This window comes from Molothrus aeneus, chromosome 7 (assembly GCF_037042795.1).
Source record: "Molothrus aeneus isolate 106 chromosome 7, BPBGC_Maene_1.0, whole genome shotgun sequence".
Taxonomy (NCBI): Eukaryota; Metazoa; Chordata; class Aves; order Passeriformes; family Icteridae; genus Molothrus; species Molothrus aeneus.
In genome coordinates this window covers 28,946,636-28,973,343 of record NC_089652.1, presented here as the reverse complement: position 1 = coordinate 28,973,343, position 26,708 = coordinate 28,946,636, and the positions used below count along the sequence as shown (strand labels likewise).

The following is a 26,708-nucleotide window of genomic DNA, read 5'->3' as shown; positions in this document are numbered from 1 at the left end:
TGAAGAATTTTGGCACAAAAATAATGCAAGATAATACTGGTCTAAGCTTAAGAGCATTGTCAGACATTAAGAACAGAGCTCTCTTTCTCTTATGTAAAGTATTTAAAGCAATTTACTTTTTAGGCTGATAGCTGCAGACATCTGAAGTGGTTCTTATACCATAAGTGATGAGAGGTTAGAGGGTTCAAATGTCCCAGGTTCTGCCTGGACAGAAACACAGAGCCTGCCTCTATACCAACAGCCACTCTGTGAACGTGCCCAAACAGCAACATGCCACATGATTGCACCCTCCCTCAGGAAACTCTGCTGTGGCCCTTCAAAGGGAGGATTTCTAAGACAGAGTCACTGATAAAGAGGAAAAATGCACGTTACTTCTTTAAGTTGTGCTCTTTTTCCATGAACCCTGTCCTGTTTGTGTTGCCCAACCCTGACCACAACTGCCAATAAATGCTCCATGTCTTTGCAAGCTATAGGAGCTAGAGAAACATCCCTATGAAATCACCAGAAACTGAAGAAATACATGGGCAATATTCTCTTTCCTGGTGTGGTTCCTTGTGCAGCAAATCCAACACAATCTGGTCAAGGAGTACCAGGGGCTCTGTAGCTGTGCAGGGTGCTCTTACTCTGTACTCTGTCACCACTAGAGCTTAGTGAAACATCCATAGTCATGGATGAAACTCCTGCATAATTCCATGCCACTGTGGGTTCAAATTAAGGAATTATAGTCCTTTTTTAACAGGTCAAAACAAGCAACTAAATCACTCAGCAATGCTTGTTCTTTTAGTGGCCATTTTCACTATATTTGCGGGATACTAATCAGCACAAATAAACCACCACTTTACTTCCAGCACTGGCTACTTATAAGACCTCTTCAGAAGATGAGTGGGGCCACAGATCCCTTCAATGCCTGGGGTCATACTCACATTGCCTGAAAACGTTCCCATTCCTTTGGCAGGAACAACAGGAATGGAATGAAAATTGCTGTGAAAAAGCAATTGACAAAATGTTTAATTGCACGGTCTGTGATGTGGATGGAAGCAAACAGAAAACCCTTTTATTACAATTGTACATCCTTTACTGCATAAATAATAAAGCAGAGAAGTGCTACATCAGGGGTGTTAGGGATGTACGTGAGTTTGGAGACATGTGCACACAGTATTAAGTTGGTCCTTTACAGCTGTGTAGGTAAAAGTTGTATGGTGTTCTATCAGAATTGTCTGCTGAGACATTCATATCAGATAATAAACCAAAGGCATCCCCAGCTGCTGGAAGGACAGGGTTAGTGAGAACAAAGGTATTTATCTCTTAGCCATGGACAACAAAAGGTTGTTTTCTCTCCTGTTGTATCCCATTGGGAGAAGGTTGCCAAGAAGTTTTACCAGTACTAATTCCCTTTTCATTATTTTTGGGGGGCAATAAAACCATAATTAGAACCTCTACTCACTATCACTTATGGCCAATAAGGCCACACACACCTTCTAAGGTCAGAGAAAGCACAGCAATAATACTCTGAAAATGTAAACATTTAAGTGGCAAACATTAAATGCATCTCATGACCACATCAATTTACCAAAGGAGCTGTGAAAATTCTCTAGGATGCTTTGCATTGTAATGTTTTAATTAATGACTGACAGTGGGAGCTATTTACAGGCTAAATCTGTTCAGATGGCACACAGAGCATGTGATGTATTCTTGCAGGGTGATGTGGCTGAAGTCATCTGGTAGTAAATATAATCTTGACTTAATTATAATGTTCTTTTCGCTTCCTTAGCAATTGTTTATTAATAAATCTCTAGTTTTACAAGACCAAGTGAAGGTATTATTGTAAACAAAGCATAAAGGCAGATTTATTCTTTTATTTCCTTTGTCTTTGTAACAAACTATGACAAGTTGGAAAAGTACAGAATGCTGGAGAACTCCTCACTGCCTTGAAGGGACCAAACCAACCAAGTGTACACAGGCAAATGGGGGAGTAATACACAGACCTAATCCTCTAAAATCTTGTGTGAGAGCTAAATGAAACATAAACTGCCTCAAACATCCAAGCATTCTTCTGCAAATGGACTACACAGATCACATGTATCACATGGAGTGCTCAGCATTCTCAGATAGTGTATGGAGACAGACAGATGTTGGCAGGACATTTTTCCATACGAATGATGTCAGGATCATGCCCTGATCTGTTTTCTCTGCCAGTAAAAGCCAGACACATTACAAGTTAAACTGCTTGGTTATGAAGAGAGACAGCCTTTTCTCTTCAATACTCTGCAGTCTCCCACAGCAATGGCAGCTGGTAAATGTAATGATATCAGAATGGCCACATGGCCTTTTTATCCATCACCAGAAGGCAGATAACCACGTAAGGAAACCAAAACTATGTCCCTTAATGTATCTGGGCATGAAGCCAACAGAAGGCAAATCCCAAATTTAGAGAAATTAGATGAACCTGACACTAGTCTAGCTTGACCTTCTCAGTAACAAAGAGGATTTGAGACATCACTGCAGCTGGAAAGGCAACAGCTCCAGCTTTCTTAGCACTGCCTACCCTCTCTCCAGTAAATGTTTGTCAGTGTCATCTTGCTGTTCACCACTGGTCTTCATCTGCCACAAGGTCTTCATCTTCTCCATTTTGACATGCAAGAGCTACCACAGCTAACTCAACACTGTTCAGAGCCAAGAAAGCACCAGCACACCGTACCTCAATATCCACCCATTCTTCCACTCTTTATTTACAGGCAGACATCCCAACCAAAGTGAAGCGAGAAGAAAGTGGCACCAGCAGAGTTCTTCAGAGAATCATGAGTCTGTGGAGAAACAGGCTGCCTGTGCCAGGCTGTGTTGGCATGTAGGTATGGAAATGATGGAAAGACTGAGAATTTCTGTGAGAAGCAATGAAGGCTGCAGAATGAGAGTATCAGTGTGACTGTTCTGACATGAAAGTGTGCTAAAGTACCAAGTTCAAGGTTTGCCCAGGCCATTTCAATAAAGCATCAAATGCGTCTCCTTTCTCCTACTTTAACAGGTGTGCTCCACATGAATGAGTTTAGAGTGGAGAATTGTGAATGCCTGTGTGAAACAAAGGGGATGGGGAGGCAATGGGGTGAAGAACAGCCTTATAAACTTACTTCAGCTATTTCTAAGGCTGTTTGATAACATTTCATGCTATAAGCTTTTTGCTGCCCTTGCTGTTTCATGGTGTTACTGCTCATGGGGCAAAGGGAACATGTTAAAGTGCAGAGATGCACAAAGAGGCTGGGAGGATAAATCGGGACCTAACAGTGCAAAGCAGTGGGAATGTGAGAAAATATGAGAACAGTTTGAAACCTCAACAGAAATGGAAATGGTGCTAATTGGATGGTAAACTGTCTGCAGAAGGGGAAGACCCAGAGCAGAGAGGAGCAAAAGGGAAAAGGTATAAAAATGGACCAATGCATCTGCAGCCACTACAAAATAATGGCATGAAAGTCAAAGGGATTTTTCTTCTCCCTTGCGGGACAGAATCTCAGCACCTCCTCCCACAGCTGTGTTCTAAAAGGATCAAACAGTGCAGTTCTTCCCTATCTGAAACCAGAGAACTTCTAAAAAACAACTGAAGCAATGAAGTATTTTACACACTCAGCAACCCAACATTTTTATAATGATCCTAAATACTTTTGGTGTTAAAAAAGTTTCTTGTCAGTTCCTGCCTGTGTCGAACATCATGGCAGCTCACAAATTTTCTTAACTGCTGCTGCTTTTGTGTGAATGGTGCTCTATTTCCTGGGAAGGCTGCAAATGCAGTTTCACACCATTTATTTTCTTTCCTTCTTTAAAACACTATATATTCATAACTCAGCATCCTCAGCACACCATTATTTATCTTGGTTCACATGTGCAAATGGATGTAATTGTATTAATACATAGATGTATTAGCAAATAGTCTTGTAAAATGTCTGATGGTGTGAGGTAGTGATTATTTCTACTGATATTTTATAGCCTAACATTTCTTACATTAATATTGTAACTTGAAAATCCGCAGCGTTTACACTGTATTTTTATACAGCACAATGTATTTCAGTTATGCTGTAACTGTAGGGATTTTGTGCAGTTCATGCTGAAACTCAGCTAGAATCAGAAGTATTTCCTTGACAGTATGAACCTCTGAGAACACAGCCCTGACATGCCATTAGTACATACAGCAGGCAGTCTTGCCTTCCAAATGAATTTTTAGATAACTAGAAATTATATGAACAAGCCCTGCTGAACTCAGTTTAACTCTCAAATCCAGTTCAAATGGCACACACTTGGCCTACACAAAGCCTTCATCCAGCTAATCAGTTCTGCAAGACTTCTCTATTATCTCTTGATATTCCATGCCCAAATACTCAATCCCTCTGACAAGACTAACCAGAATAGTTAGATAAGCAATTACTGATCTCTCAGGGTCCATAAGAGTCTCTTCTTGGAGATGTCTTTACCAAAATCTATTAATGTTGTTAGTAGCAGACTGAGAGGATGCAAAATAATCTTGCAGTCTTTATTAAGACATCCAACACAACAAAACCTGTCCCTATAACATCCATGTGTGAGACAAGATTGATGCACAACAGGTGACACAACAAGAAAGGCATGGATGAACAAGGGAAGGAGTGCAAGCTCTGCCACTGAGGTCATCTTCCACCAGAACTTTTACTGCACTGGGCAACAGCTGGAGAGGGTGAGCCACAGCATATCCTGACAGGAAAACTGCACCTGTGGGAAACTGTTTAATTCTGAGCTGTGTGAGAGGAGTATCTTCCTCAGAGAAACTATGCTGTATCATTACGTGTTTAGAAGACAGAGAAGTATAATAAACTCAGGGCTCTCTTGTCAGGATTTCTTCTCCCACATCTTTTCATTTTAGACTTGAACTAGGAGGAGCTCAGTTGAAGGTTGTTAAATTTTGACAAGGCAAGAAATTATTAGAGATAAGTCTTGCTTATGATCAGTGACAATATCCAGGTAGACAGCTTCATCTACCAACTGATGGGCTTTTAACAAAATAAGCATAATAGGAATTGCATGACAGATATACAGGAGGTGATTAGTTTCAAAAAAAAGCCCTCATCAACATACTCAGATATCTTCCTCCTCCTCATGGAATCTACAATTCATATTTCTATTTAGCTGATAATTTCATTTATGAGTTACAAAGCATTTATCTTGAATAGTACAGATGTTTAGTGAACAGAATGATTCATCTCTTCCTCTCTACTTTCTAAGTAGGACAAAGAGATGCCTCCAGTGTGTGCTAGGATGGAAGCATGTCTGTCATTAAGTTGTTGCTTCCCAGATAATAACTACCCATTAAGAGAAAAATTTGGAAAGATTGCTGCCAACAGAACTCACACAGAGTAATGCTCTCTCAAGTGATTGTGCTCCAGAGACTCTTACTGCCTGTTTCTTTTTCTCTCACCAAAAGCCACAGTACAGACAAAGACCTGCTCCTTTTGAAAACCAGTGACACAGCTTATTGCCTTGCATGTGTGGGAAGTAAAAGTCTGAATGTGTTTCATGAATGAACCTCATAAACACCTCTACTGAATTCAGGAGATGTAAGAAAGAAAGTTTCAGTTTGGAAAGATTGAACAAAAGTGTAAATCACCCTAGGGAATGAAGAATACCTAAGATTCTTATTGATGTTAAATACCACAATTAGAAAAAGTATAAAACCATCAGAATTTAAAAAACACTTGATTTTTCAGATTTTGGCCCTAAAACTGCATTAACTTCATATCATTTGCTGAAAATATTCTAACTGAATACCAAATACATGCTCTGTTTAATATATAGCTTATGAATTTCATTACCATGCAGTATGTTTGCTGAAACATAATGAAAGAAAAGTTGCTTAAATTAAGCATCTGTTACATTCAGTCCTAGTTTTAATTATATATATCTCATGAATATTTTTGTGGTTTTAGAGGAAAACCTGAGTAGGTAAAAACACTGGCAAATTTTTGAAAACTGCCAAAGAAATGGTCAGAAATATTTGCAAAGAACATCTACAGCTACAGTTCTGTCTGTGCTGGTGAACTCCAGTTATGGCACTAATAGCACCACAGATCTGCACATTGAATAACAGTTGCCTGTCTCCTGTCCTTGTTGGTTCATGTCTGTTTTGCATGTGACAGCTTTGTTGCTCCATCTCTGCCTCATTTTTCACTTGGAGGAAGGCAGTGGCATACAGAACGCCAGGGACACTAGAATGCTCCATAAACATGATTAGAGCATTCAACCTCTTCATTTAAAGCAAGTACCAAATTGCTCCCAACATCTGCTTTGGGCTATAATGGGGCCCTTAAGCAAACCACACCACCCTGAATGAGCAGAGCCCTGGAACATCTGTGGATTGTGCCTGTATAGTTGGCAGCTACAAACATGGCATCTCATACTTATTGTCACTCACCCTCTTGTGCTGGCACTCACATGGACTCCTCTGGGACAGAAAAGTTATCCACCTGGAGCTGAGGTTTTCTGAGACAAACCTGTGCTGTATAAACTGTATTTATGTGAGGAGGGCTCTGAGCATTGGGGTGTGCACTTCACTGGAGCCAGCAAACTCATAGCATGGGTATGTGGATTCCATAAGTGGTAATAGAGCAAAGATCATGTAAACAGCACCACTAAACTGTCAGTTTATGTTGTTTCCACACTGAAAGGTGAAATACACCACAGTTCAATTGATTTTTACACTTGAAATTCTTTTTTCTATTAAACATAACTTTCTCAGGAACAGTAGAGTACCTATAGCTAATTGCTCACTCGTGACAAATTAAGCACTGAACACAGTGTCACATTCTTACAGGGAATGGACTGATCAATATTCACTGGACTGATTGATGATTTCCAACATGAAACCAAGAGATACCAAAAGATGCATTAGGATTTTAGCAGATTTCTAGAGCTGTGTGTGAAATCTTGCTTATGGCACCAGCCTCTGCATGAGTCACTAACCTTTATGGCTGCAAATAAAGGGTCATTTTTTTATCTCTTTAGTAGGGCTATTACCTGTTGAACATCCTGCTGGAAAACACAGAGCTGCAGCCTTTGATGTAGCCGGACCTTTCTGTGTTGCCAGATGCTTTCTAGGCGCCGCTGGTGATGCAGGACCTCATGCACCACATCCAGCACCTGGTGAACAGCCTTGGAGTAGTTTGCAGTAGCAGTGAGAGATTCAGAATTCCCAGGACTCAGGGGACGCTGTAGGACATCCAGCAAGGCTTTTCCATCCTGGCTCACCTGAATGAAGAAATAGAACTGCTTCACTGCACTGGTACTTAAATATCTGCCAGCTGACAGAGAACAGCCTAGCTCATTCTTTTTCTGCAGTGTGTTTTCCTTATTTCAGTCAAAAAGGAAGAAAGAGCTCATAACATCTCTTTTTGACTTGTACTTACACATGCAGCACTTGCCTTTGCTTCCTAGTGGCCCTGCTGTGTCACTCAGCAGGAGCTCAGGTACAGCACTGCTGGGGCTGCACACAGAGATCCCAGGGCTTTATTCCATGGTGACACTTGGGCACTGAAAATTCCTGACACACACTGCTTGGTGACAGGTGGCATTTGCAAGAGCGGGCCTATCTTTGTGAGGAGGTGGCATTTTAAGAAAACCACAGATGGCAGAGTCATTCATATTCTGTATAATAAGGGAGAGTCCTTCTTTGTAGGATTAGTAAGTATGTCTATACATTGAGAAGTGTGACATTCCATTCTGTATTTCATTCAGTGGCAGTGAAAAATAAATTAGACTGATTCTTTTCTTCCCCAGGAAGAGCTCAGAGGGACCTATGGGTCTCAGTTTTCAATAGACTATGAAGTTTGCTGGGAAATACAAAGCCCTCTGCATACATGTAACCTTTTTCAAGCATATTAAAATATATTTACAGATGCAAAGGCATTTGGGCATTAAAAGAAATCAGGATGCCTGGTTTTTTAATGTCAGATTTTTTTCTGGAACATTCCTGGACCACTTTCATGTTGTAGGGGCAAAATGACAAATTTAACTATAAAAACCAGATTTCTGCTAAAAAATGTGTTCATGCACTGATTCTCAAAAAATGGCTTTTTGAAATAACTTTTCCATTCCAGATTACAAAATTAAAATATTTTGTTCAACAGAAATGGTAAATGAGGACATTACTGGAATCCCTCTCTTTTGCCAGCCTTCTTCTTGCTTTTCCCTCTGAAACAAACTGCAGTGAAAATGACAAGTTTTCCTGAAAAGTGTTATTTGTATGCAATCACAATCACCAATCCTGACAGAAAGTAGGGTAATGAATGTTTTTCATCCAGTTCAAATTTGGAATATTATCAGTCAAAGCTAAAAAACATCTCCAGAATTTCCATGTTTATTTATTCCTGTATTATAAGTTGCTTATTCAAATGTAGCAAATATCCTTTTAATGCCCTAACTTTGGTAAGCCATGCCACATCCTGGTCTCTGATAGCACTGGGTGTCTGGTGCATTTCCAGAGAAACCAAAAACTGGAGTCAAATCTCATTATATTTATGACTATTTGGTGGCCTTAGGAAAATTCTTGGGGTTTTTTTAAGTATTCAAGGTAATTTGAAACTAGATGAGGAAATAACTGGAGAGTACAAAGGGAGTGGCTTCCCATACTCGATTTCAGTTGCTGCTGAAGATCAGCTGGAATAATTTGCACATGCTGGAGCCCTTTAGGGTCACAGAGGAACAACAGCAGTGGATAGTGGTGATATGATGGAGGATTTTAGGAGGAAACATTGGGGCAGAGGTGTTACCTTGGCAAGATTATGGAGATGGCATTAGCTGCTAGTCAGGAAGAAGCAGCTTCCAGAGGAAGAAGATAAGGCACACTACATCCTATTTTATCTGTGGGAAGACAAGCAGCAACTCCTTAATTGCTGGGAACAGGAAGCTAAGGCCATGGACACATGTGGGTGCAGATTATTAGACCAGAAACTCCTTGCACTGGCTAAATCCACTCTGTAATTCACTGTGCTTCTGTTACTGGGATTTAGGCTTAGAGGTGGTTTGAATCACTCCCTGGGTGGTGTTCCAATGGTTTTAATAGAGTCCCTGCTGCTTTACACTGCTACAATCACAGCAGAACTGGGATTAAAAATAAAGGTTCAAAAGTTTAGCAGTAAGAGATGTGATTGCACAGAAAATATAACACACATGTTTTACTCAGAAAAACTTTGTTACAAAGTTTGTGCTGTAATACAGACCTATTAATAGCTACACTTCTGCATTGTCTCTTACTCCTTTCTCTTCTATGGGATGTAGGTTTTTATCTGTTGCATGGCAATTTGCTTCTGTTGTCTGTCTAAAAACCTCAGAGATTACAAGTTATGATTTTTCCCTAATGGGGATTACCTCCTGGTAATTCTCTGGATAGACAGAGATAAAACACCAGATTTGAAGTCATTGTGTTGTCCTGTTAATTATCATCAATACAAATGAGAGTCTATTAGAAGTGTTCTTCTGCTCTCCAATTTATACCCCTATCCCAATTACACTGGACTAAATAAATGAAAAGGAGCATGGTGACCATCAGGTAACCAGTGGTACTCAGTATTCTCAAGGATAACAGATATTCCAGGGTTTCATATCATCTGCAGCTCTGAAATTCTTCAGCTTAAAAAGTTTGTTTTCCAAAACTGTGACTATTATTGCATTCCCAATCAATAGCTCAGAAGTTCTGTGTTCTCAGAGTTCCCCAATGAGCAGATTTCTGAAAGGAACAGCCTCAAAATTGGAGAAGCCACCTACTGTGCTCTTTCATTCATTTCCATGTTCTCCTCATAACTGCAAAAATAAATCAACAAAACTCTTTCCATGTGAATCTTTTTGAATTTTTCAAAGATTTTGCAAGGAGACAAGCAAAACAACACAGGTTAGTCACATCATCTTATTTGCAACATATTTTTAAGTATTGCAAAAGTCTTCAGCTGAATAGACCCACACCCCATGACTTGCAATCCCAGTAAGGTGTAAGATCCAGTGTTGCATTTGTCAAAGCAAACTGCTGCTCGACTCTGGGAAAGTTTAGCTCACCACCTGGCACAAAACACACACACACTCCTATCACCTGTTGATATTCCTGGCTTTGTGGTAGGGAAAGGATGGGCAGAATGCAAATGCTTCTGAAAGAAGTTATGTAACCTTGGGTGAACCAAAGGATAGATTTTGTTGTGCTAGTGCAATCATCCCATGGCTGCTCTATGCAAAGATAGGGAATAAGTGAAAATCTGCAGATATCCTTTATATCCTGAGGATATCCTCAGGAAGACCTTCAGAGCCTTGGAAGTGACAAGACTAATGGTGCCATCTGTGAAACATGTACAGTTTGCACTAGGGAAAAAAAATGGGGTTTAGAGAAAATACATCATTCCTCTATGATGACCAGAGCAAGGCATGAGCAAGTGGGAGATACATATATATATATAAAAATATGTATGTATGTATATATATATACTGTCCTGGAGTCTTCACTTGGTGACTTACTAAGTATAGTAAACACTACCACAGTCCTCCAGTCCAGCTTGGAAAACCCTGCAAGGAGCAAATCCCTTCACAGCCAGAGAGACACTCCAGCACAGCACAGGAAACTCTTTTTGTCAGTAGCTTTTACTTTATGCCATAGCCTGAATGGAGAAAAAAGCAAGAACTTCATGTGGGTTTTTTTGACAAAATTCCAGAGAATTTGTCTCAGCATTCTTGGCATCCTCTTTTAAAGGAAAAAAGCACATACCCTATTTAGGTTGGAGATATTTTACGACAGTCGTACAAATACATCTGAGATGGTGCTTAGGGACAGGATTTATTGGTAGATGATAGTTTTAGCTCAGCAGTTGGACTCAGGATTTTAAGGGTCTTTTCCAGCCTCAATGATTCTAGATTCTGTCTAAAGCAGTCTTTTGAGCATTTTGTTGCAATTAGGACTTTACATCTCTTTGTACATCGAAGGAAAAAGCCTTTGGCATCTTCTGAGCCATTAGCATACCTGTGCTAGAGCCAGGACTCATCCACAGAAGGAAAGCAAAAGGAGTAAAAGTGCTAGTGGCAAAAAGGGGTTCCCAGTTCAGCAGAGACAGAGAAATGCCTCTTCTTTGGGGTGCCAACACTGGTTCTAGATTTCATTTCTGTATGATTTCAGATTTGACCTTTGGTTCTTGCCTTACAAGCAAGAAGTACATGCTGGGAAGTCATGTAGTACAGCCTGGGATTGGGTCTGACTCTATCTTTGAAAGAGTTGCAGGAATGGAAAGGAAATCCTCCTAAATGCAGCCTCGTGTCTGTTATCACTCAGCAGATCCTCACATTTGCTCTGGGAAGCACATACCTCTGTGTAGGCCTGGGTCACTTGCTCGTAGAGGGTCTGGTGATGGTGGATGGCCAGTTCCAGGTCTTGCATTTCTGAGGGGAGGCCTCCATCACTGCACATTTTGCACCAGGCATCCACACCTGAAAGGAACTGAAACAATTCCAGAAACAATGAGCAACAGTGACACAAAACACCTCATCAACATCAACTTTGCAGAGTGCCACACATGACTGCAGCAATGACTGAGGAGAACACAGAAGTTACAAAGGAGTCCTTCTGGGCACCTTGGAAAGGCACATTCCTGTCACCTCCTCAGTACTCTGAAGGATGCCTAGATCCAAAGGAATGTTTTCTGTTTCTTCTGGATTAAAAATAAATGCTTATTTAAGCAGGTTCAGCAAACACCCCTTCTAAAAGCCCTTGCACACCATCAGGGAGGCTACAACACTGCAAAAGGGAGGCTACAACATGTTTAGAGAAAAAACACCAGTGTGAAGCACAGGGAACAGTGACAGCTCCAGCTGCATTTAGCATTGTCTCATCTGTCTGTCTGCCCTCATTTACCTGTCCTTAAAACTACTCACATGAGAAAACTCCCATTTAAAATCACTGCTGAGATTCATTTCAGTGAAAGGCAAACAGTCTGCATCCAAGGAGCTCCATCCCAGGTCCAGCTTGGTGGGGTTGCTATTAGGATGCCAAGGCTTTAGGCCCCCATGTCACATGTGCTTCTGGCCCAGGTCAGCAGTGATCAGATGCCATTACCATCTGACAGCTGCTAGGCAGCCAGCACAAAATGAGCTGCTGGTCTCAGTCCAGTTCCTGGTGGGCAGATGTCCATGAAGAGGGAGGGGAAAAAAAAGCATTGCCATTGCAATTGATATGGTTTAGCACCTTGGTTGGAACCCTTAACAGCCAGCCAGAAACTGAACACTTTGGGGTGCAAAGGGGTGGAAAAAGGTATTTTTCTACTCTAAAGGCCTCCTGAGCAGTGCTGATGCACTTTGGCAGAACAAACTGAGGAAGCTCTCCTGGGTGCTGCCTGCTCTGTAACAGAAAAGAGGAATTTAGTCTCTAAGATTCCCACCCTGTTTTTCTTTTAAGCAGAGCTTGGTTCAATGACACAGCTCACATGTTCATATTTTGTCCATATGAGCTGCCTAATGCCACCTCATTATTTCTCATTAATGCCTTCTCTTCCCCCATCTTTCTGTTAAACCAGCCTGCCACACCTTGGGCTATTTATAAAAAAGAACAGCTAATTATATAACAGATGTAGTGCCCTGTAGGACGAATGTATAATGCCACAAAAGCACCCCAGGATCACAACTTTATCACCACACCTGAAGTGTTCACCTGTGGCTTGTTAGTTAAGCACTCACTCACAGCGTGAAGGGCTGTGAGTTTCAAAGCAAAGAATTCCAATTCAACTCTGTCTCTGGCATCAGCACCCTTTTTTATTGGTAGTGTAAAGCTATTCACCATGCTGCTGTGTAATCAAGGCTCTAAAGTGTTTGCACTGTAAACACTTCTGTGCACAAAGATTTGTGACAAAAGATGAATTCCTAAGAGTTCATGTCTACAGAGTACAAATCTATCAGTGAGGACTGTGCTTTCTAGAAAGCCAGAGGCAAGGATGGCAGGCTCTCCTGCTCTGGTTTGACTTATGATCTGTTGAATCTGTTCAGATGAAATCCCCAAACATCCCTGCATAAAGCTGAAGTCATCACATTTTGTGCCAAAGTAATGGAATTCACATGATTTCCGATGCAGTTTAAGAGCACAGAGCTGGGATCAATCCCTTTTGGGCTGTTCCATGAACCTCTTGGTCAAAACAGTGAACAAAAGACCTTTACACCTCACAGATGAGTGCTCCTGCAGCTGGAATCACACTGTTATGCTTCTTATCAAAAATGCTGAATTCTACCCATTTCAGTAATAGCTCTTACAGTCATGTTACTCATCTATTGTCACATCTCCAGACTGTGATTTGCACACTTCATGGGAGAAGTCTCAGGACGATCCACTGCACAATGTCCACCTTGCTGGTTTGCATCTATCTTTTGTATATAGACAGTGTCACAATTACTTTGTTAATTTTGCTTCTGCCAATTGCAAGAGCAGTTGACATCATCTGCTTTAAAAAGTTTAAAGAGATGCAGCTTGTCAGGGTTTGATATTCTGAAAGAGTACAGAGTGGTCTGTGCTGTGTGTGCAGAGTCATGCAGGAAGAGCAAATAGGGTTTTTTTAGGTATTGTTTCAAAGTGTTCAGGACATTGTACTACTGATTTGGATATTTTCAAAAGAGCAACTTTGTTAATTTTTATTATTTGTCACACACTGTGGCAGACAAAAAATTATTTAAATGTAACCCTTCATGCTAGAAGCAAATTCTTATCACAATACAAAATCACCATTTGAGCGAGTTGCAAAAACTTGAATTTAAAATTGTAAATTACTAACTGTTAGTTTGGAACAGAAGTCATTACTGTCTGCTAGAACTCAATACCATTTAAATGAAATGCTTACATTTGTAATTAGTTTATTGACTAGAATATCCCCTATTGGGAACTTAAAAAACCCCTTAAATATGATTTGAAATGACAGACTAAAATAATTGTCCATGCTTTACAAGGATTTAGGAAAGATCAGGAAGAACGTCTCTCACAAATGAAAGAAGTCCCTACAGTACCTTTGAGTCTCTGATCCAATCCAAAAGCATCTTTAAAATGATGATCTACACTTTCTCCTAATTCTCAACCTGAGTTGCAAATTCTGTGTGCAAATTCTAACAGGTAATAAAGGATTTTCAGACTTCTTACTAATTTTCCTCAGGGACTGCTCTGCTGTACCAAGTGGTTGCTCCAAAACACAGCTCAGACATTTTGTACTCTGCATTTCTCTAGATTTTTTGCCCAGTCCTTCCTCACTGTTTGCCTCTGTGTGGAAGCTGCAGGATAACCAGGGTGGTTCACCAGGACCCAGAAAATCTAAAACAAAATTCTAGTGTGCTTTCAGGCCAGAATGGCTATGGGGAAAGATGGGAAGACATCTTTCCTCAGTGACTCTTAATACCTCTTGCTACCCTGAATTTTTCAATTTTTTGTATGAAGCTACTTGTATTTTTCCTGATGCTGTTTCTGGAATTTCCCTTGCATCTTATCAATATTAACTGTTTTTCTTCTTTTCTTTTCTTTTCTTTTCTTTTCTTTTCTTTTCTTTTCTTTTCTTTTCTTTTCTTTTCTTTTCTTTTCTTTTCTTTTCTTTTCTTTTCTTTTCTTTTCTTTTCTTTTCTTTTCTTTTCTTTTCTTTTCTTCTTTTTCATTTCCTTGGTTCATACAAGGGAGTTGAGGATGTGCTTAGAGAGATCCAGGCAGGGCTGAGAGATGATAACAGTAATCTTCCTGGTTGGGGAGTAAAGTAATATGAAACAAATGGTCAGGGGTCACTTTTCTGAGAATCAGCATAAATATCTAGTGTGTGCACTTAACACCTACTACCTTAAACAGTAATTCTGCTCATGCACTTCAGAGGGTAGACTCTGAGCCAGAATTAATTGGTTGAGATTTCCTGGCTAATTCCAAGCATTGATTTGCTCATTCTGACAGGACCTGTAGAGTGAACATCTTATGAACACTTTAGCCCATTCAGAGATTACATCCAAAATGGGGAGGACACCTGTGTGGGTGCTTCCTCCATCTGGTGGTTGGCAAGCTGGAATCTCATCTGGAGTAAATCAGCAAGTTCTCTTGAAATTTCAGTGAGATAAGACATGTTGTCTTACATCCTCCTGACACTTTGAAGAGCTTCAGACATATATAAACCCAGAGAACTAGATTCTCTTTTGCTCTAGAATATCTCCATGTTAGCATGAGAAAAGGAGGGGAAATTAAAGAAAAAAGAAAGAAGGAAAAAAACACCACAGAATTGAGAGATTTTTAGCAGGTGGAATCAGAGGACATTTGGGAAACACCTCCAGTGAATCTGTTGAGTGGTACCTTGACCTAGACAAAATGGTTGTTTTGAGTGAAGTCTACTGGCTTTTGATCAGACACTTGTGTTGAAGACTGCCTAGCTGGAGGCGATGTAGTTGGCAAGGTTTGTCTTGTTTTCTTTCTTTTCTTCTATTTTTTCCTTTTCTTTGCTGTTTTCTTGATGATGGTTTAGTACGTGCTAGCTGTGCTTAAAAATTTAAGAAGGACAAGTATGTGCACACACACTAAAAAAAAAAAGGAAAATAAATAAATAAAGCATCCAGGAATGAATTCAGCTGAGTAGCTGAGTCCCATTCATACATGCCACATGTATCTGCAATAAAAGCCAGGAAAGCACCGTGATTCTGAGGCACATGAAGACAGATGTGAGGTTCAATTCCCAGCAGGGCTGACTTAGCCTTTCATCCTTCCAAACCAGACAAATCGCATTCTGTGCAGTTTTCTGTGTGGGGTCTTTAGGAAGAGACCTTGAAAAAACAAGTTTCTTCCTGCTCATGTTGCATATTATAGATATTTCATAAATCTTCGTCCCCAGCCAACAACTCCCTTGCAGGCTGGGGTGTGCCAGAGGCTCAAAGATGATGGTCCTAGAAGACTGGCTTCCTGTTGGCATCACAGAGACCTTCAATCAGCAGGAAGGGATGAACAAAGAGACTGCAGCAACTTATTGCACCAGAGAAGGAATGACAATCTGCACCAGAGATCCATGAGAGGGAAGCAGGGATACACTCTGGGAGAAATGGCTGCATCTGCAACAAGATTACCCTTACTGAGAGAACAAAGGGAGCAAAAATAGATTTGATCTGCAACAGAGGAAATAGTGGGTTTATCTGTATCTTTGCTTTACAATACAGCTCTATTTGACAGTAAGCCCTATTTATTGTAAAATAATGAAGCCCTGATTTGAGTTTAAAAAAAAAGCCCTGGCGGATGCCAACTAATAAAGAGTCACATTTGGAATGAATATTTGATAGACAACAGACTTAGTTACAGACCAAATCTCAAACACTTCACTATTTAACTATACAGAGGTTAAATGACCAAATTATTAGCTCAAGGCATTGGTTTATGCCAGAGTTACTAAGGCAGGGAAGAAATTTTAGTCCTGGCTCATGGACACAGTGACATTCACATTTGTTTTTTGTAGCTGAGCTCACAGGTTTCACTTCAGCATTTCTCTTCCATTGAGTTTTCTCTTACTGCAAGCGAGGACCAACTGCTGGCACAATTAGCAAATTTTCCTGTCTGTTAATAATGAGAAATTGGCTCCTGTCAGACAGCACGAATTTCAATATGTTGGGAGGAGGTGCCAGGCAGGTCAGTATACTTTTCTGGTTTATTACCTTTCATGCTGCACAATACCTCAGCAGCTCCTCAGAAATAGCAAACAACACTGACACTTCAGAAAAATAGAGGGTCACTCATGAAAAAAAAAAAAACAACAACAAAAAAACCAAAAAACTATGAAGTCGTAAAAACTACCCTAAACATAACCAAGCAAACAAGAACTATCTAATTCATTAATAAACGCTAACATTTTAATTGTGACTAACATTTTAATTGTGACCACAGCCTGCCTATATATCCTTTGATTTTCCTTTATGAATATATGATGATTGACCGGGACTACACCTAATCACTACAGTACCCATTGTAAGGAGATGAAAGGTTTTGTACTGGGCATCTTCATACATTATTAGTCCCATCAAATGCACTGAGTGTGCTTACATGAGTAAATGCCCAGTAGGGTGAGTAATTGCTCTATGCTATTGCCTGTTGTCAATAAGAGCCACGGAGTAAAGAAAAATCCATTGTAATTTCACAGTCAGAAACAAACAATGGGTAAAATCTTTACTCTTTAAGATAACCTTTTCTACACATATATTCTGGCTTAACAGACACAGTTTCCTTCTTAGCTCTTACAATTTCTTCTTCAGATGCTTCAGCTATGGGTTATTTTATAAATACCAAGCACACCCACTTAGTAACTTTGGTATTAACTACTTGGAAAAACAAGCACACAACAACACTGAAGAAAGCCCCAAAGCAGTGTTTGTCACTGGAAAATGAATGTAATCAACATATCATCGATGTTGAAGCATCATCATTAGGTGAACCTGGCTTAGATGCAAAAAAAAAAAACCCACAAGGTTTATTCAGTGACATTTTAAATCTTTATTCTAGCTATGAACTATGGAACTGTTCTAGTACTTGTTAAAGACACAAAATAGAGTTCAGGGGTATGGAAAATTTTCTTTGATGTTCACAGCTGTCTCTGAAATCTCTGCTCAGTGAGCTCTAACAATGTCTGGGGCTATGGAGAGCACTGTAAGTGTTGGAATGAATTCCATAATATTCATTAACAGTAATACTCTTTGGCTCCTAGAAATTGCCTGCTGGTCTACACCTTTGTCATGTGTGTTATATTCCTCTGCACATAGCACATATACATGAGTGCACATACTGTTTTCCTGACCATAATAATCCTGAGCTTATTCACAGCACTAATGAAATTTTAGAAATAAAACAGCTTGTTAATGCACCAGTGTACTTCGATTATGATCAGATTCTTTCTCATTACTAAAGTGAAAAGATGTCTTACTCACCAGGGGACATGGGCTGTTTTTAGGATGGAAATATTACTGTTTGTTTTTGGGACACTGAGCCCCCAAGAGCAAAGTTCTTGGCCTCAGTGCACATAACCCAAAACCCACCAAGCCATAACTGCAGCATCATCTTTACTGAGGAAGCAGGGAACCATTCTGCCTCTCCCCAGAGCCACTCACCTGTTCAGCTTTCTGGTGGAAGACAGCAGACATGGCTAAGATGGTGCTGCGCTCATCCAGAGCTGCAGCAAAACTCTTCCACTCCTGATCCAGCTGGCTGGATATTTGTTTGATTTGCTGGGAAGCATAGTGGCCTGCCTCGGAGAGCCTCGACGCCACAGACATGATTCGATTGATGTTGACATAGGCATTCTGAAAATTAAAAAGCACACGTAAATAAAGAGAGGGAAGAACTGTGACCACCCTCTGCATTCATTACACATTCCAAGCACCATCAGTTGGAGTAAAGCCAAGCAGTTCAGTGAGAGCAATCAGCCACCTGCTTCAATATGCGTGAATAGCAGGCAGAATACCTTCCACTCTAAAAACCCATCCCTCTGGATTCTTTCTGTACATCTATGCCATTATCTAACACTGTTATCTCCCCCTCTCTCCTTGAATTTATTTATGTAAAACTAATTTGCCATACTTCAGCTACTTACTCACCTGTTAGGGTGTACTCATTGCTTCTACAATATTCCTGATTTTTTTGTTGCATTAATTCATATTTCTGGATGCTATGTCCACATATTCATAGGTAAAAGGTTTGCTTTATGCCCTTTGAGAACTGTCTGATAATCCTTTATAGACATGTAGAGTCAACAAATGGAAAAGTCTTACAGAATTTTAAAGAGCTCATAAGGCTATCCTATAGAAATATAAGTGTTTCCATAGAAATGTCTATTACATTATGGTGGAGAGTTAAAATGTTATCTTTTCTGCAGGCTATTTTAAGCTGTTCTCCAGCAGAGATATTATTCAACGCTATTCTGCATTTAGAAGGATTCAAAAGCCTCTAAAAGGGTAATATTTTCTGTTCTTTCATAAGAATTTTCCATTATTGTTTTTATTCAGCCTTGAAGAAGTGGAAGAATGGTTTTTTTCTCAAACTGAACCTCAGACAGCAATATAATTGCATTACAATACCCCCATTCTGCATAGGAATGTAAGCTGAAAATAAATAGCCATCATGAAAGTGTCCCACACTGATGCACCATCACAAGACAAATGACAGCTGTCCTGCAGATTCCTGGAAAGTCACTTGGTGTAAGCACTTTTCCTTTCTCTTTCCTCCTCACCAGAGGAAAGGAACATCTCACAATTTGAGATGTTTTGCTAATGATGACTTACTGCTGCTTTCTTGTCTCTCTAAAATATTTCCAAAGGGCCTTAGAAATTTCTGGGAGTAGAATCTGTAAGACCCTCAGGCACAAGGACAGACAGAGCCCTGATGATTTTAGCAGCATTACTCATGGGCAAATAATAAATCAGAGATGGAAGTGTTTGTTGGAGCAGGATCTCATCAGAGTGAGTGGGAGCAAAACGTGGAAAGGTATCTGCCAATCCAAACATGAAATGCAACAGAGCACTGCCAAGGTAGGCACAGGTCCAAACTAAGTTGTAAAGCAGGGCAAAGTATGTCTGCAAAGTGTGTGGGATAACTATGAAGTACATTCATCATAACTCTAGGTGCTAAAGGGGAAAAAGATTGGGCCCCAGCCCTCTGAGCCACTCAATTCTCCCTGGTAGAACCATGATTGTGACAACTGTCATATAAATAACATAGATCTGAAGCAATACCCAGCCTTCAGTCTTGTTTATCCTCTTATCACAAAGCCTTTTCTTAAAAATTGGATTTGGCTCAAAATTGTTAGATTATTTTTTAAGAAATAGCCATCTTTTTTCACTACAACTAGAGAAACCAATCAAAACTGTTCTGGAGCTTAAAGTATACTAAAAAAAGATACTATGATTTGAAATTTTGACCACCAGCCACTGTCCAACATTTCTTTGTGTCCCTCTAGGTTACAAACTGGAAATCCTACTAAATGTTTAAGCCTTTTTCCCAGAAATCCTTCATGAGTAAAACCTCAGCCAAGACAATTTTGCAACATTGCAGGTCAATCCTTTTGGTGGAAAGTAGTTCAGCATCACTACAGGTGCTAAAACTTAGATGAGTTGTGCCAAAGTCATGGAGCATTGCTGTGTTTGAAGAAAAAGTTCCCAAAGAAGTTTCAATTTCCTGTAGAAAATGGTTGTTTTCATCCTGATTTTGTTTATTTATTTTTATTTTTATCTCAGCCACTGCGATGCAATGGGCATGGAGGGAACAACTGTGAATTCTGTGGTTCCCAATGGCTCCAGTGCACAGCTGTGTTAACCAGCAGGATGGTAAGGGAAAGTTTAGCTAAACTGCAGCAGATGTTCTGAGAGTCTAGTTTCTAAGTCAGATAGATTTATATATTGTTATGTCTGTTGTATTTTTAGACAGGGATAAGGAGCAAAATGTCTCTTTCCTATATGGGAATTTTTCATGGAAGGGTACCAACCCATTAACTCCATAGCTTTTTCAGCAGGAAGCAAGAAGCAGTTTGGGAATCACCAGCTCATGCCTCCATTCTTTGCGCACCAAGTGGAAAAGGCTCAGAAAACAGAGACTCCTGAGCTTCTCCTGCTCATTTTTGAGCAAAAACTGCACCCAAGTGCAGTATCACCTGTGATGGGCTCTTCTGTATTGCTGTAGCAGATTGAAGTAAAATGCAATTTGGCCTCAAGGCAATCCATAATTTACTTTCAGGAAAAAACCCCAACATTTAACTGACCACAATCCACAAAATGCAAGACATTTCTGAACAAACATTGTAAGCCAGGTTTTTTTCTTTCATCTTTATCTGCCAATGTGTAATGTTCTGAAGTAAAATGGAAAATCTATGCTGACGAAATTCGTCTGTTGACATTTCACAAAGTTAAATTTTCCTTTCCCTCTGGTGTGTTCACTTCTATAAACTGAGTGAATTGAGATTTCTTCTGTGTCACTATTATATAGATCTTTCAATCTTAACAGGAAATAAATTCAATACAGCAACTAATGTCTGTGACTTTGTTTTTCCTTTAGGCTTGGAAAATTCACAATAGTAAGTGCATAGAAAGTCTCACTTTAAATTTAAACGTAACCTCATCTTTCTTTCAAACCTGAGACGGGTCCCTGAGGAAGACCACTCAGGGATCACTCATCTATAGCTATATAGGAGCATAATAGATCAAAAAATGAGGAAACAATATATTAATGCCTAGAAGTAAAAGCACTTCAGTTAACATTCTGTAGTCATGACACTAGGATGCACTGAAATTTTAGCTAATAAATACCTTTCAGCATTTAACAAAGTTTATTTCACATGTACTTGTATGCTTTTCAAAGGCACTTCTCAGGTTAGACTTATTTTTTTATTTTCAATATTTCATCAAAATCAGTATTAAAAAAAAACATTTTCTACAGGAAATCAAAACTTCTTTGGGAACTTTTTCTTCAAACACAGCAATGTTCCATGACTTTGACACAACTCATTTATTTCAACTTTGAAACTTTAGTCCAAAAAGGGGGATTTTTGCCTTCTAAAAATCACTGGGCTGGAAAACAAAACAAAAATTTCCCCGCATGTACACGGATATCATGATAGGTAAGAGTTTCTTTTACAGTTGACAAAAGCCTTGAGCAGTGCCTTGTAAGCTCTCATTCCCCTCTTTGTCCACCAACTCTCAGCCCATTTCTGTGGCCCAGCCAAGAGCCTGATTCTGGTCCCCAGGGTGTGACACAGCTGTCCCACCAGCACAGCAAACACTGTGCACGTCCAGGTCCCTCCCCGATCAGAGCCCTCAGTGTCAGCAATGAGCACTGACAGAGATGGAGCTGCAACTGTGGAATGATCTCCCTCAGGGAAATACAGCCATTCATCCCTGATCACCTCATGGGCAAGCTGGGAGACCTCCCCTCTAATGAAACCCTACAAGCCTGGCTGGGACAACAAAGAATGCCTGACACTCAAAAAAGAAAAAGGAGCAGTGGAAAGCATTCAATCTGCAAGGAATTTGGAGTGTTCATCTCATCATTTCCTAGAGGACTAGGTGAGATACTGTGATGGCAAGCAGCAAAGGTGGGCTACAAGACAAGGGTTCTGCAGATTAGCTGAAAGTCAAATTTGATTGCTGAAGGACTTTTCTTTAAAATAAAATAAAAAAATAACTAGTTTATACTGTGCTACTGTGACTTTAGAAACTATATGTGAAATGAGCCTAACACATAAATCCAAAGCAGAATATTTCAGTGACAAAAAAACCCTCATGAGACATCTTTAAGACCTTTAAGTTTCTATAACAAGACCAATTACATGTAGCCTATGTAATATTGGATGGCATTTAACTCAGCCTACATACAGAAAAATACCATTCATCGAAGTAAGATATTGGGAATTTTCAACAGATATTATTAGTCTTTACATGATAATTGTAACGTGTTAGAAATATATTGTGATTTGGGATAATATGGATCTCTGTGTGGTGTCAGATAATTCCCTGACACCAGCAGGACAGGCAGCAGTATCAGCACTGAATACTCTCATTTTTGTGTGCAGAAAGCAGGAACTCATAATTTAAGGAAATTATCAGATCCAGGCATAAAAAAGTCCAGGCAAGGGACATACAAATAACTTTGGTCAGAACAAATGGCTTGTACACCAGGTATACAAGTGCAGAGCTACATGTAGTATGCTTTGTGCCATACTGGAACACTGAGGATTTGTTTTCTAGTGAATTTATTAGATTATTGATATTGCTTGAAAAAGGTCTGAGTTAAATATTCATCTTTGTGAAAAGTATTATTGCTTCAGTATAAACATTATACAGCTGTGATAAAGAGTAACAATTTATTTTGAAACTGAAGTGAAAACAAGCACTGCCTCGAATCACAGGGAAAAAAAAAATCTATGCTCCTTATTTGAAAGAAAAATACCACACTACAGTTTATTACCTCAAATATATGATTTTCCACATCCCATATTGATCATTTAGAAGGAAGAATTATTGTAACAAACAGAGAAGCAAATTGTTTTTCCAAAAGGGAGCTTTGGTCACAGCATGCCTATGGAGGTGTACAGGAAGATCATGCAACAAAAGGCATGACCCAGTAAATATTAGGGATGTGCATTTTCTAGAGGAACTGAAGACTGTATTTTAATTTTTATTAGTATGCCAGGCTTAAAGGACAGTAGGCACAGTGTAAAGAAAAAAAACCCCAAAAAGAAAAAAAAAACAAAAAAAAACCACAACCAAAACAAAATACCTTAGAGATCCAAAATCGGATCCAGCTTTTCCTGAAGTTTGTAGGCTTTTTCCCTGCTAAACATGCAGCCATCTTTAGCTACTTTGTCCTCCTCCAGATCTCCAATAGATACTGATTTTAATGTATTAACAAAACAAAACAAAATTCAATACCATAAAAAAGCCCGAGCCCCACATTCCAAAAAAAGCACCTCAAGATTTCATTATTTTATTACTCATACTTCTGAGTAATAAACAGCTGAGCTATTCTGAATCCAACAGTTGCTGATGTATTGCATGTAAAAAGATCCAGCTAAATTATACATCAAATTTCTACCAAAATCATTAATTTTCTGTTAACAGCAATGATCTCTTACCAAGCATAACTCCCAGTTATTTTAAGAAAAGAATACTAGACACCATTATTTTACATTACCATATTTTGTTGTATTATTAGCACAAAAAAGGATAAAGGGAGATCCTCAAGCCTGACTCTTCTAATGGTATTTCTGAAGAATTATGACTGAATTTGCATATTTTACAAGTCAAATGAATTTTAATGCACTCACCTCCAGGACACATTTACTTATTGGGACTCTGAGAGCAGCACTGTTATATAGAAACAGTGTTATCCTGGATTTTGCTAGATGGCACTGTGAGGGCAAGTTTAACTATCAGGTGCCTAGAGCCTGGTTTTGAGTGCTCTGTTCTGATATAATCACAATAAACACATTAATAGGCATTACAAACATTTCTCATCTCCCACTGTTATGCAATGCCCTAGCAAGGCACAGGGCTTGAAGTGAGGAATAGCTAGCTAGGTGGAAGTGACCTGTGGAATTCAGGTCAGAGAAGTTAATTACCTGACCTGGAATTTGGCCAGAACCCCAGGGTTAATGCCTGTAACCTGATGAAAGCAATGTGGGGTCCTCAACTTCCTGGGGTAGTCAGGATCTCTTTTTCCCATTTCAGTCAGCTGCTCTCCAGTGCCTTCCCCGGGGGCTCTCCAGTGCCTTACACCACCAACTTCAACCACCTCTGAGGTGCCAGCCCCTTGCAGCTGCAGCCTGACCCTGCACAGCAGGAGGAGGTTTCACCTTCTGGAGTGCTTCACTCAACAAGCTTTGCTGTAGCTGACAGTGTTCAGAGAGGGCTCATCTCTGCACTGCACAGTTGCAGCAGGGGGGTATGCGTGCATTTTGCCATCTCACTGCAATGATCAAAACATCAATACATTCTGTCCTCATTTCTGTGCTGAAAGCAGGGCAGTTTCCAGGACAAATAACCTTATGTCTGGAAAGAATAAGAAAATGACCAAAGCACTTTAAAAGGTATAATGATTATAATGATGGTTTTCTTTTTTGAAAAAGAAAGGTAAATTGAGTTGGATTCAAAAGTTCTGACCAATTAACAACAGAAAAAGGCAAAATCCCACTGTGGCCACAACTGACAGCTTGATTAGTGTCTCCTTTTCAAGGTTTTGAAAAGTACCTTATATTTAAGGTGTATACCTCCACCCTCTGTGGAGAGAGAAGTATAAATTATTAAAGTGCATCCTACAGCTCTCATTAATTCCCAGTCAAAGAAATGTTGAAAACTTCAAAAATAATGTATTTGCTCTCCAAAACGTAAACAAACTCCACAGGACTGAGCTGCTCTTAAGTCAAGGAAGTTACCATACATCAGTGTCTGGCTGGACAGAGCAACACTGCTGCTGCCCCATCCAGCCTGACCTTCCTTACATCGCCTCTCCCAGGTCCCTCGTTCCCTGGAGATGTGGCCCCCTGTGCTGGCCCCCTCCTCCCTCCTGTGCTGGCCCTCTCCTCCCTCCTGTGCTGCTCACAGTGCCCTCAACTCACCATGGAATTCATGGCAAAGTGGTTGTGCTGTGTCTGCAGGTCCAGGGCGTGTTGGTAGCTCACACCGATCTCTGTGTGGCTCTGCAGGAACAACTCCTTGTTGTGGCTGATCCAGTCGAACATCTAGAAGGGTTCACACAGAGAGAGGTAAAAAAAACAGAGTTAGACAAGAAGGGAAACAGTAACAGACAGTGCAAAATATAAAAATCCTGTTCTGAGATAGACATGTATGCAACACAGCCAAAATCATCTCACCTATGATCCTCAATAAAATAAACTGTTGCTGAGCAATGGAAGCATTGAAGTTATCACCAAATTTCACTATTAACAGACTGATAGGTCAGGAAAAATAATTCATTAAACATGTTATTCAGTAAGCTTGATCCCACAGTCTTGTCCTATAAGTAATGGGAATTTCATATACAGAAAAATGTCAGCAGAGGGAACTGTAATCAGGGATTGCTTCATTGCCCAAAGATCTAGCAGTTGATAAAGTACTTTTAATTCACAAATGGACTAAAAATTCAATAAATATTAGTGAAGCAATTTTCTCAAACTCCTTTCTTTTTTATTTATATATAAAGTTTCCAAATATTACATTCAAATAGCCAGCTGACTTCCTACACTTTTATTTCCTAGATCTTTCCAAGCTCAAAGTCAGAACCCAGCCTTTCTGCCACTTACTATTTCTGGGAATGAAGAGAAAAAAAATAAAAAAAGTATTTTATTAATATCTATAGAGAGCACACATTTCAACTTCTTCCACTTCCAAATGTATTCCCAAGCAAAATGGATTGTTCAGTACTTCAGACACAGATAGAAATATATTGAATAAAGCTGATGAAACTCATTTCTTATTCAGAAGCAAGTCAGTATGACATTTCAATCTGCAGCCCATTCATTCATTATAAGCTGTCACAAGCCAGCTAAGAGATAGTGCATTTATGTTTTAGCTTGTTCTGTGTTGTGCTAGAGACTAAATGCATTCAAAGTGAGAACTTTTCATTCTTTACTCCTGACTGCAGCTCTGCAGGCAATTGCAATCTCAGACCTTTTCTGCAAATACTGTTTTTGCAGAATCCCTTTAAAACCCTGTTTTCTATTTTCCATCCAGTAACCTGGGGAACTGTTCATTAATAAGGACTCTTTCATCATCATCATCATAATAATAATTAAAAAACACCCTTAACTCATTAATTCATTACAAAAAAGAAAAACTAATTATGGAGGCTGCACAGGTCAGGTCAGTGCAGCCCCTGGTCTTAGATAGTCTTAGAGAAAGAGTTTTAAGTGTAAAGAGTTTAGGTGTTTTAAGGTAAAAAGGCAGTGATGCAGTTTTTAAGTAACCACCTTAGGGTCAAATATCAGTCCAAATCTTTGTTATATCATTTACATGTCCTCCAATAAAAAGCTGGTTTGTTCTTTAGCACTGCATAACAACTTTTGACCTGTGACAGCTGAAGAACACTCAGAGCCCACTGCTCTGTTGCTGCAGTTGCTCAGGGTCAGTTGCCCATCCCTGTGGAGATGGGGCTCCTGAGAGGAGAGAAAAGGCCCTGCATGGGTCACCAAAGATTCCTGCAGGAAAAAACAGCATTTCATGCT

General features: G+C 39.7%; 1 protein-coding gene across 3 annotated transcripts in view; it reads right to left on the bottom strand.

Annotated features, from left to right (window-relative positions):
* KALRN (kalirin RhoGEF kinase) overlaps positions 1-26,708 on the bottom strand; it is a 464,957-nt gene that overhangs the window by 226,861 nt on the left and 211,388 nt on the right. For all 3 annotated transcript variants that reach the window (XM_066553090.1, XM_066553091.1, XM_066553092.1), the window contains exons 6-9: positions 25,104-25,226; positions 18,112-18,303; positions 11,348-11,479; positions 7,030-7,260 (exon numbers count right to left, since the gene is read on the bottom strand). In XM_066553090.1, coding sequence (XP_066409187.1) covers positions 7,030-7,260; positions 11,348-11,479; positions 18,112-18,303; positions 25,104-25,226 — 678 coding nt within the window. The remainder of the gene's footprint in view (positions 1-7,029; positions 7,261-11,347; positions 11,480-18,111; positions 18,304-25,103; positions 25,227-26,708) is intronic.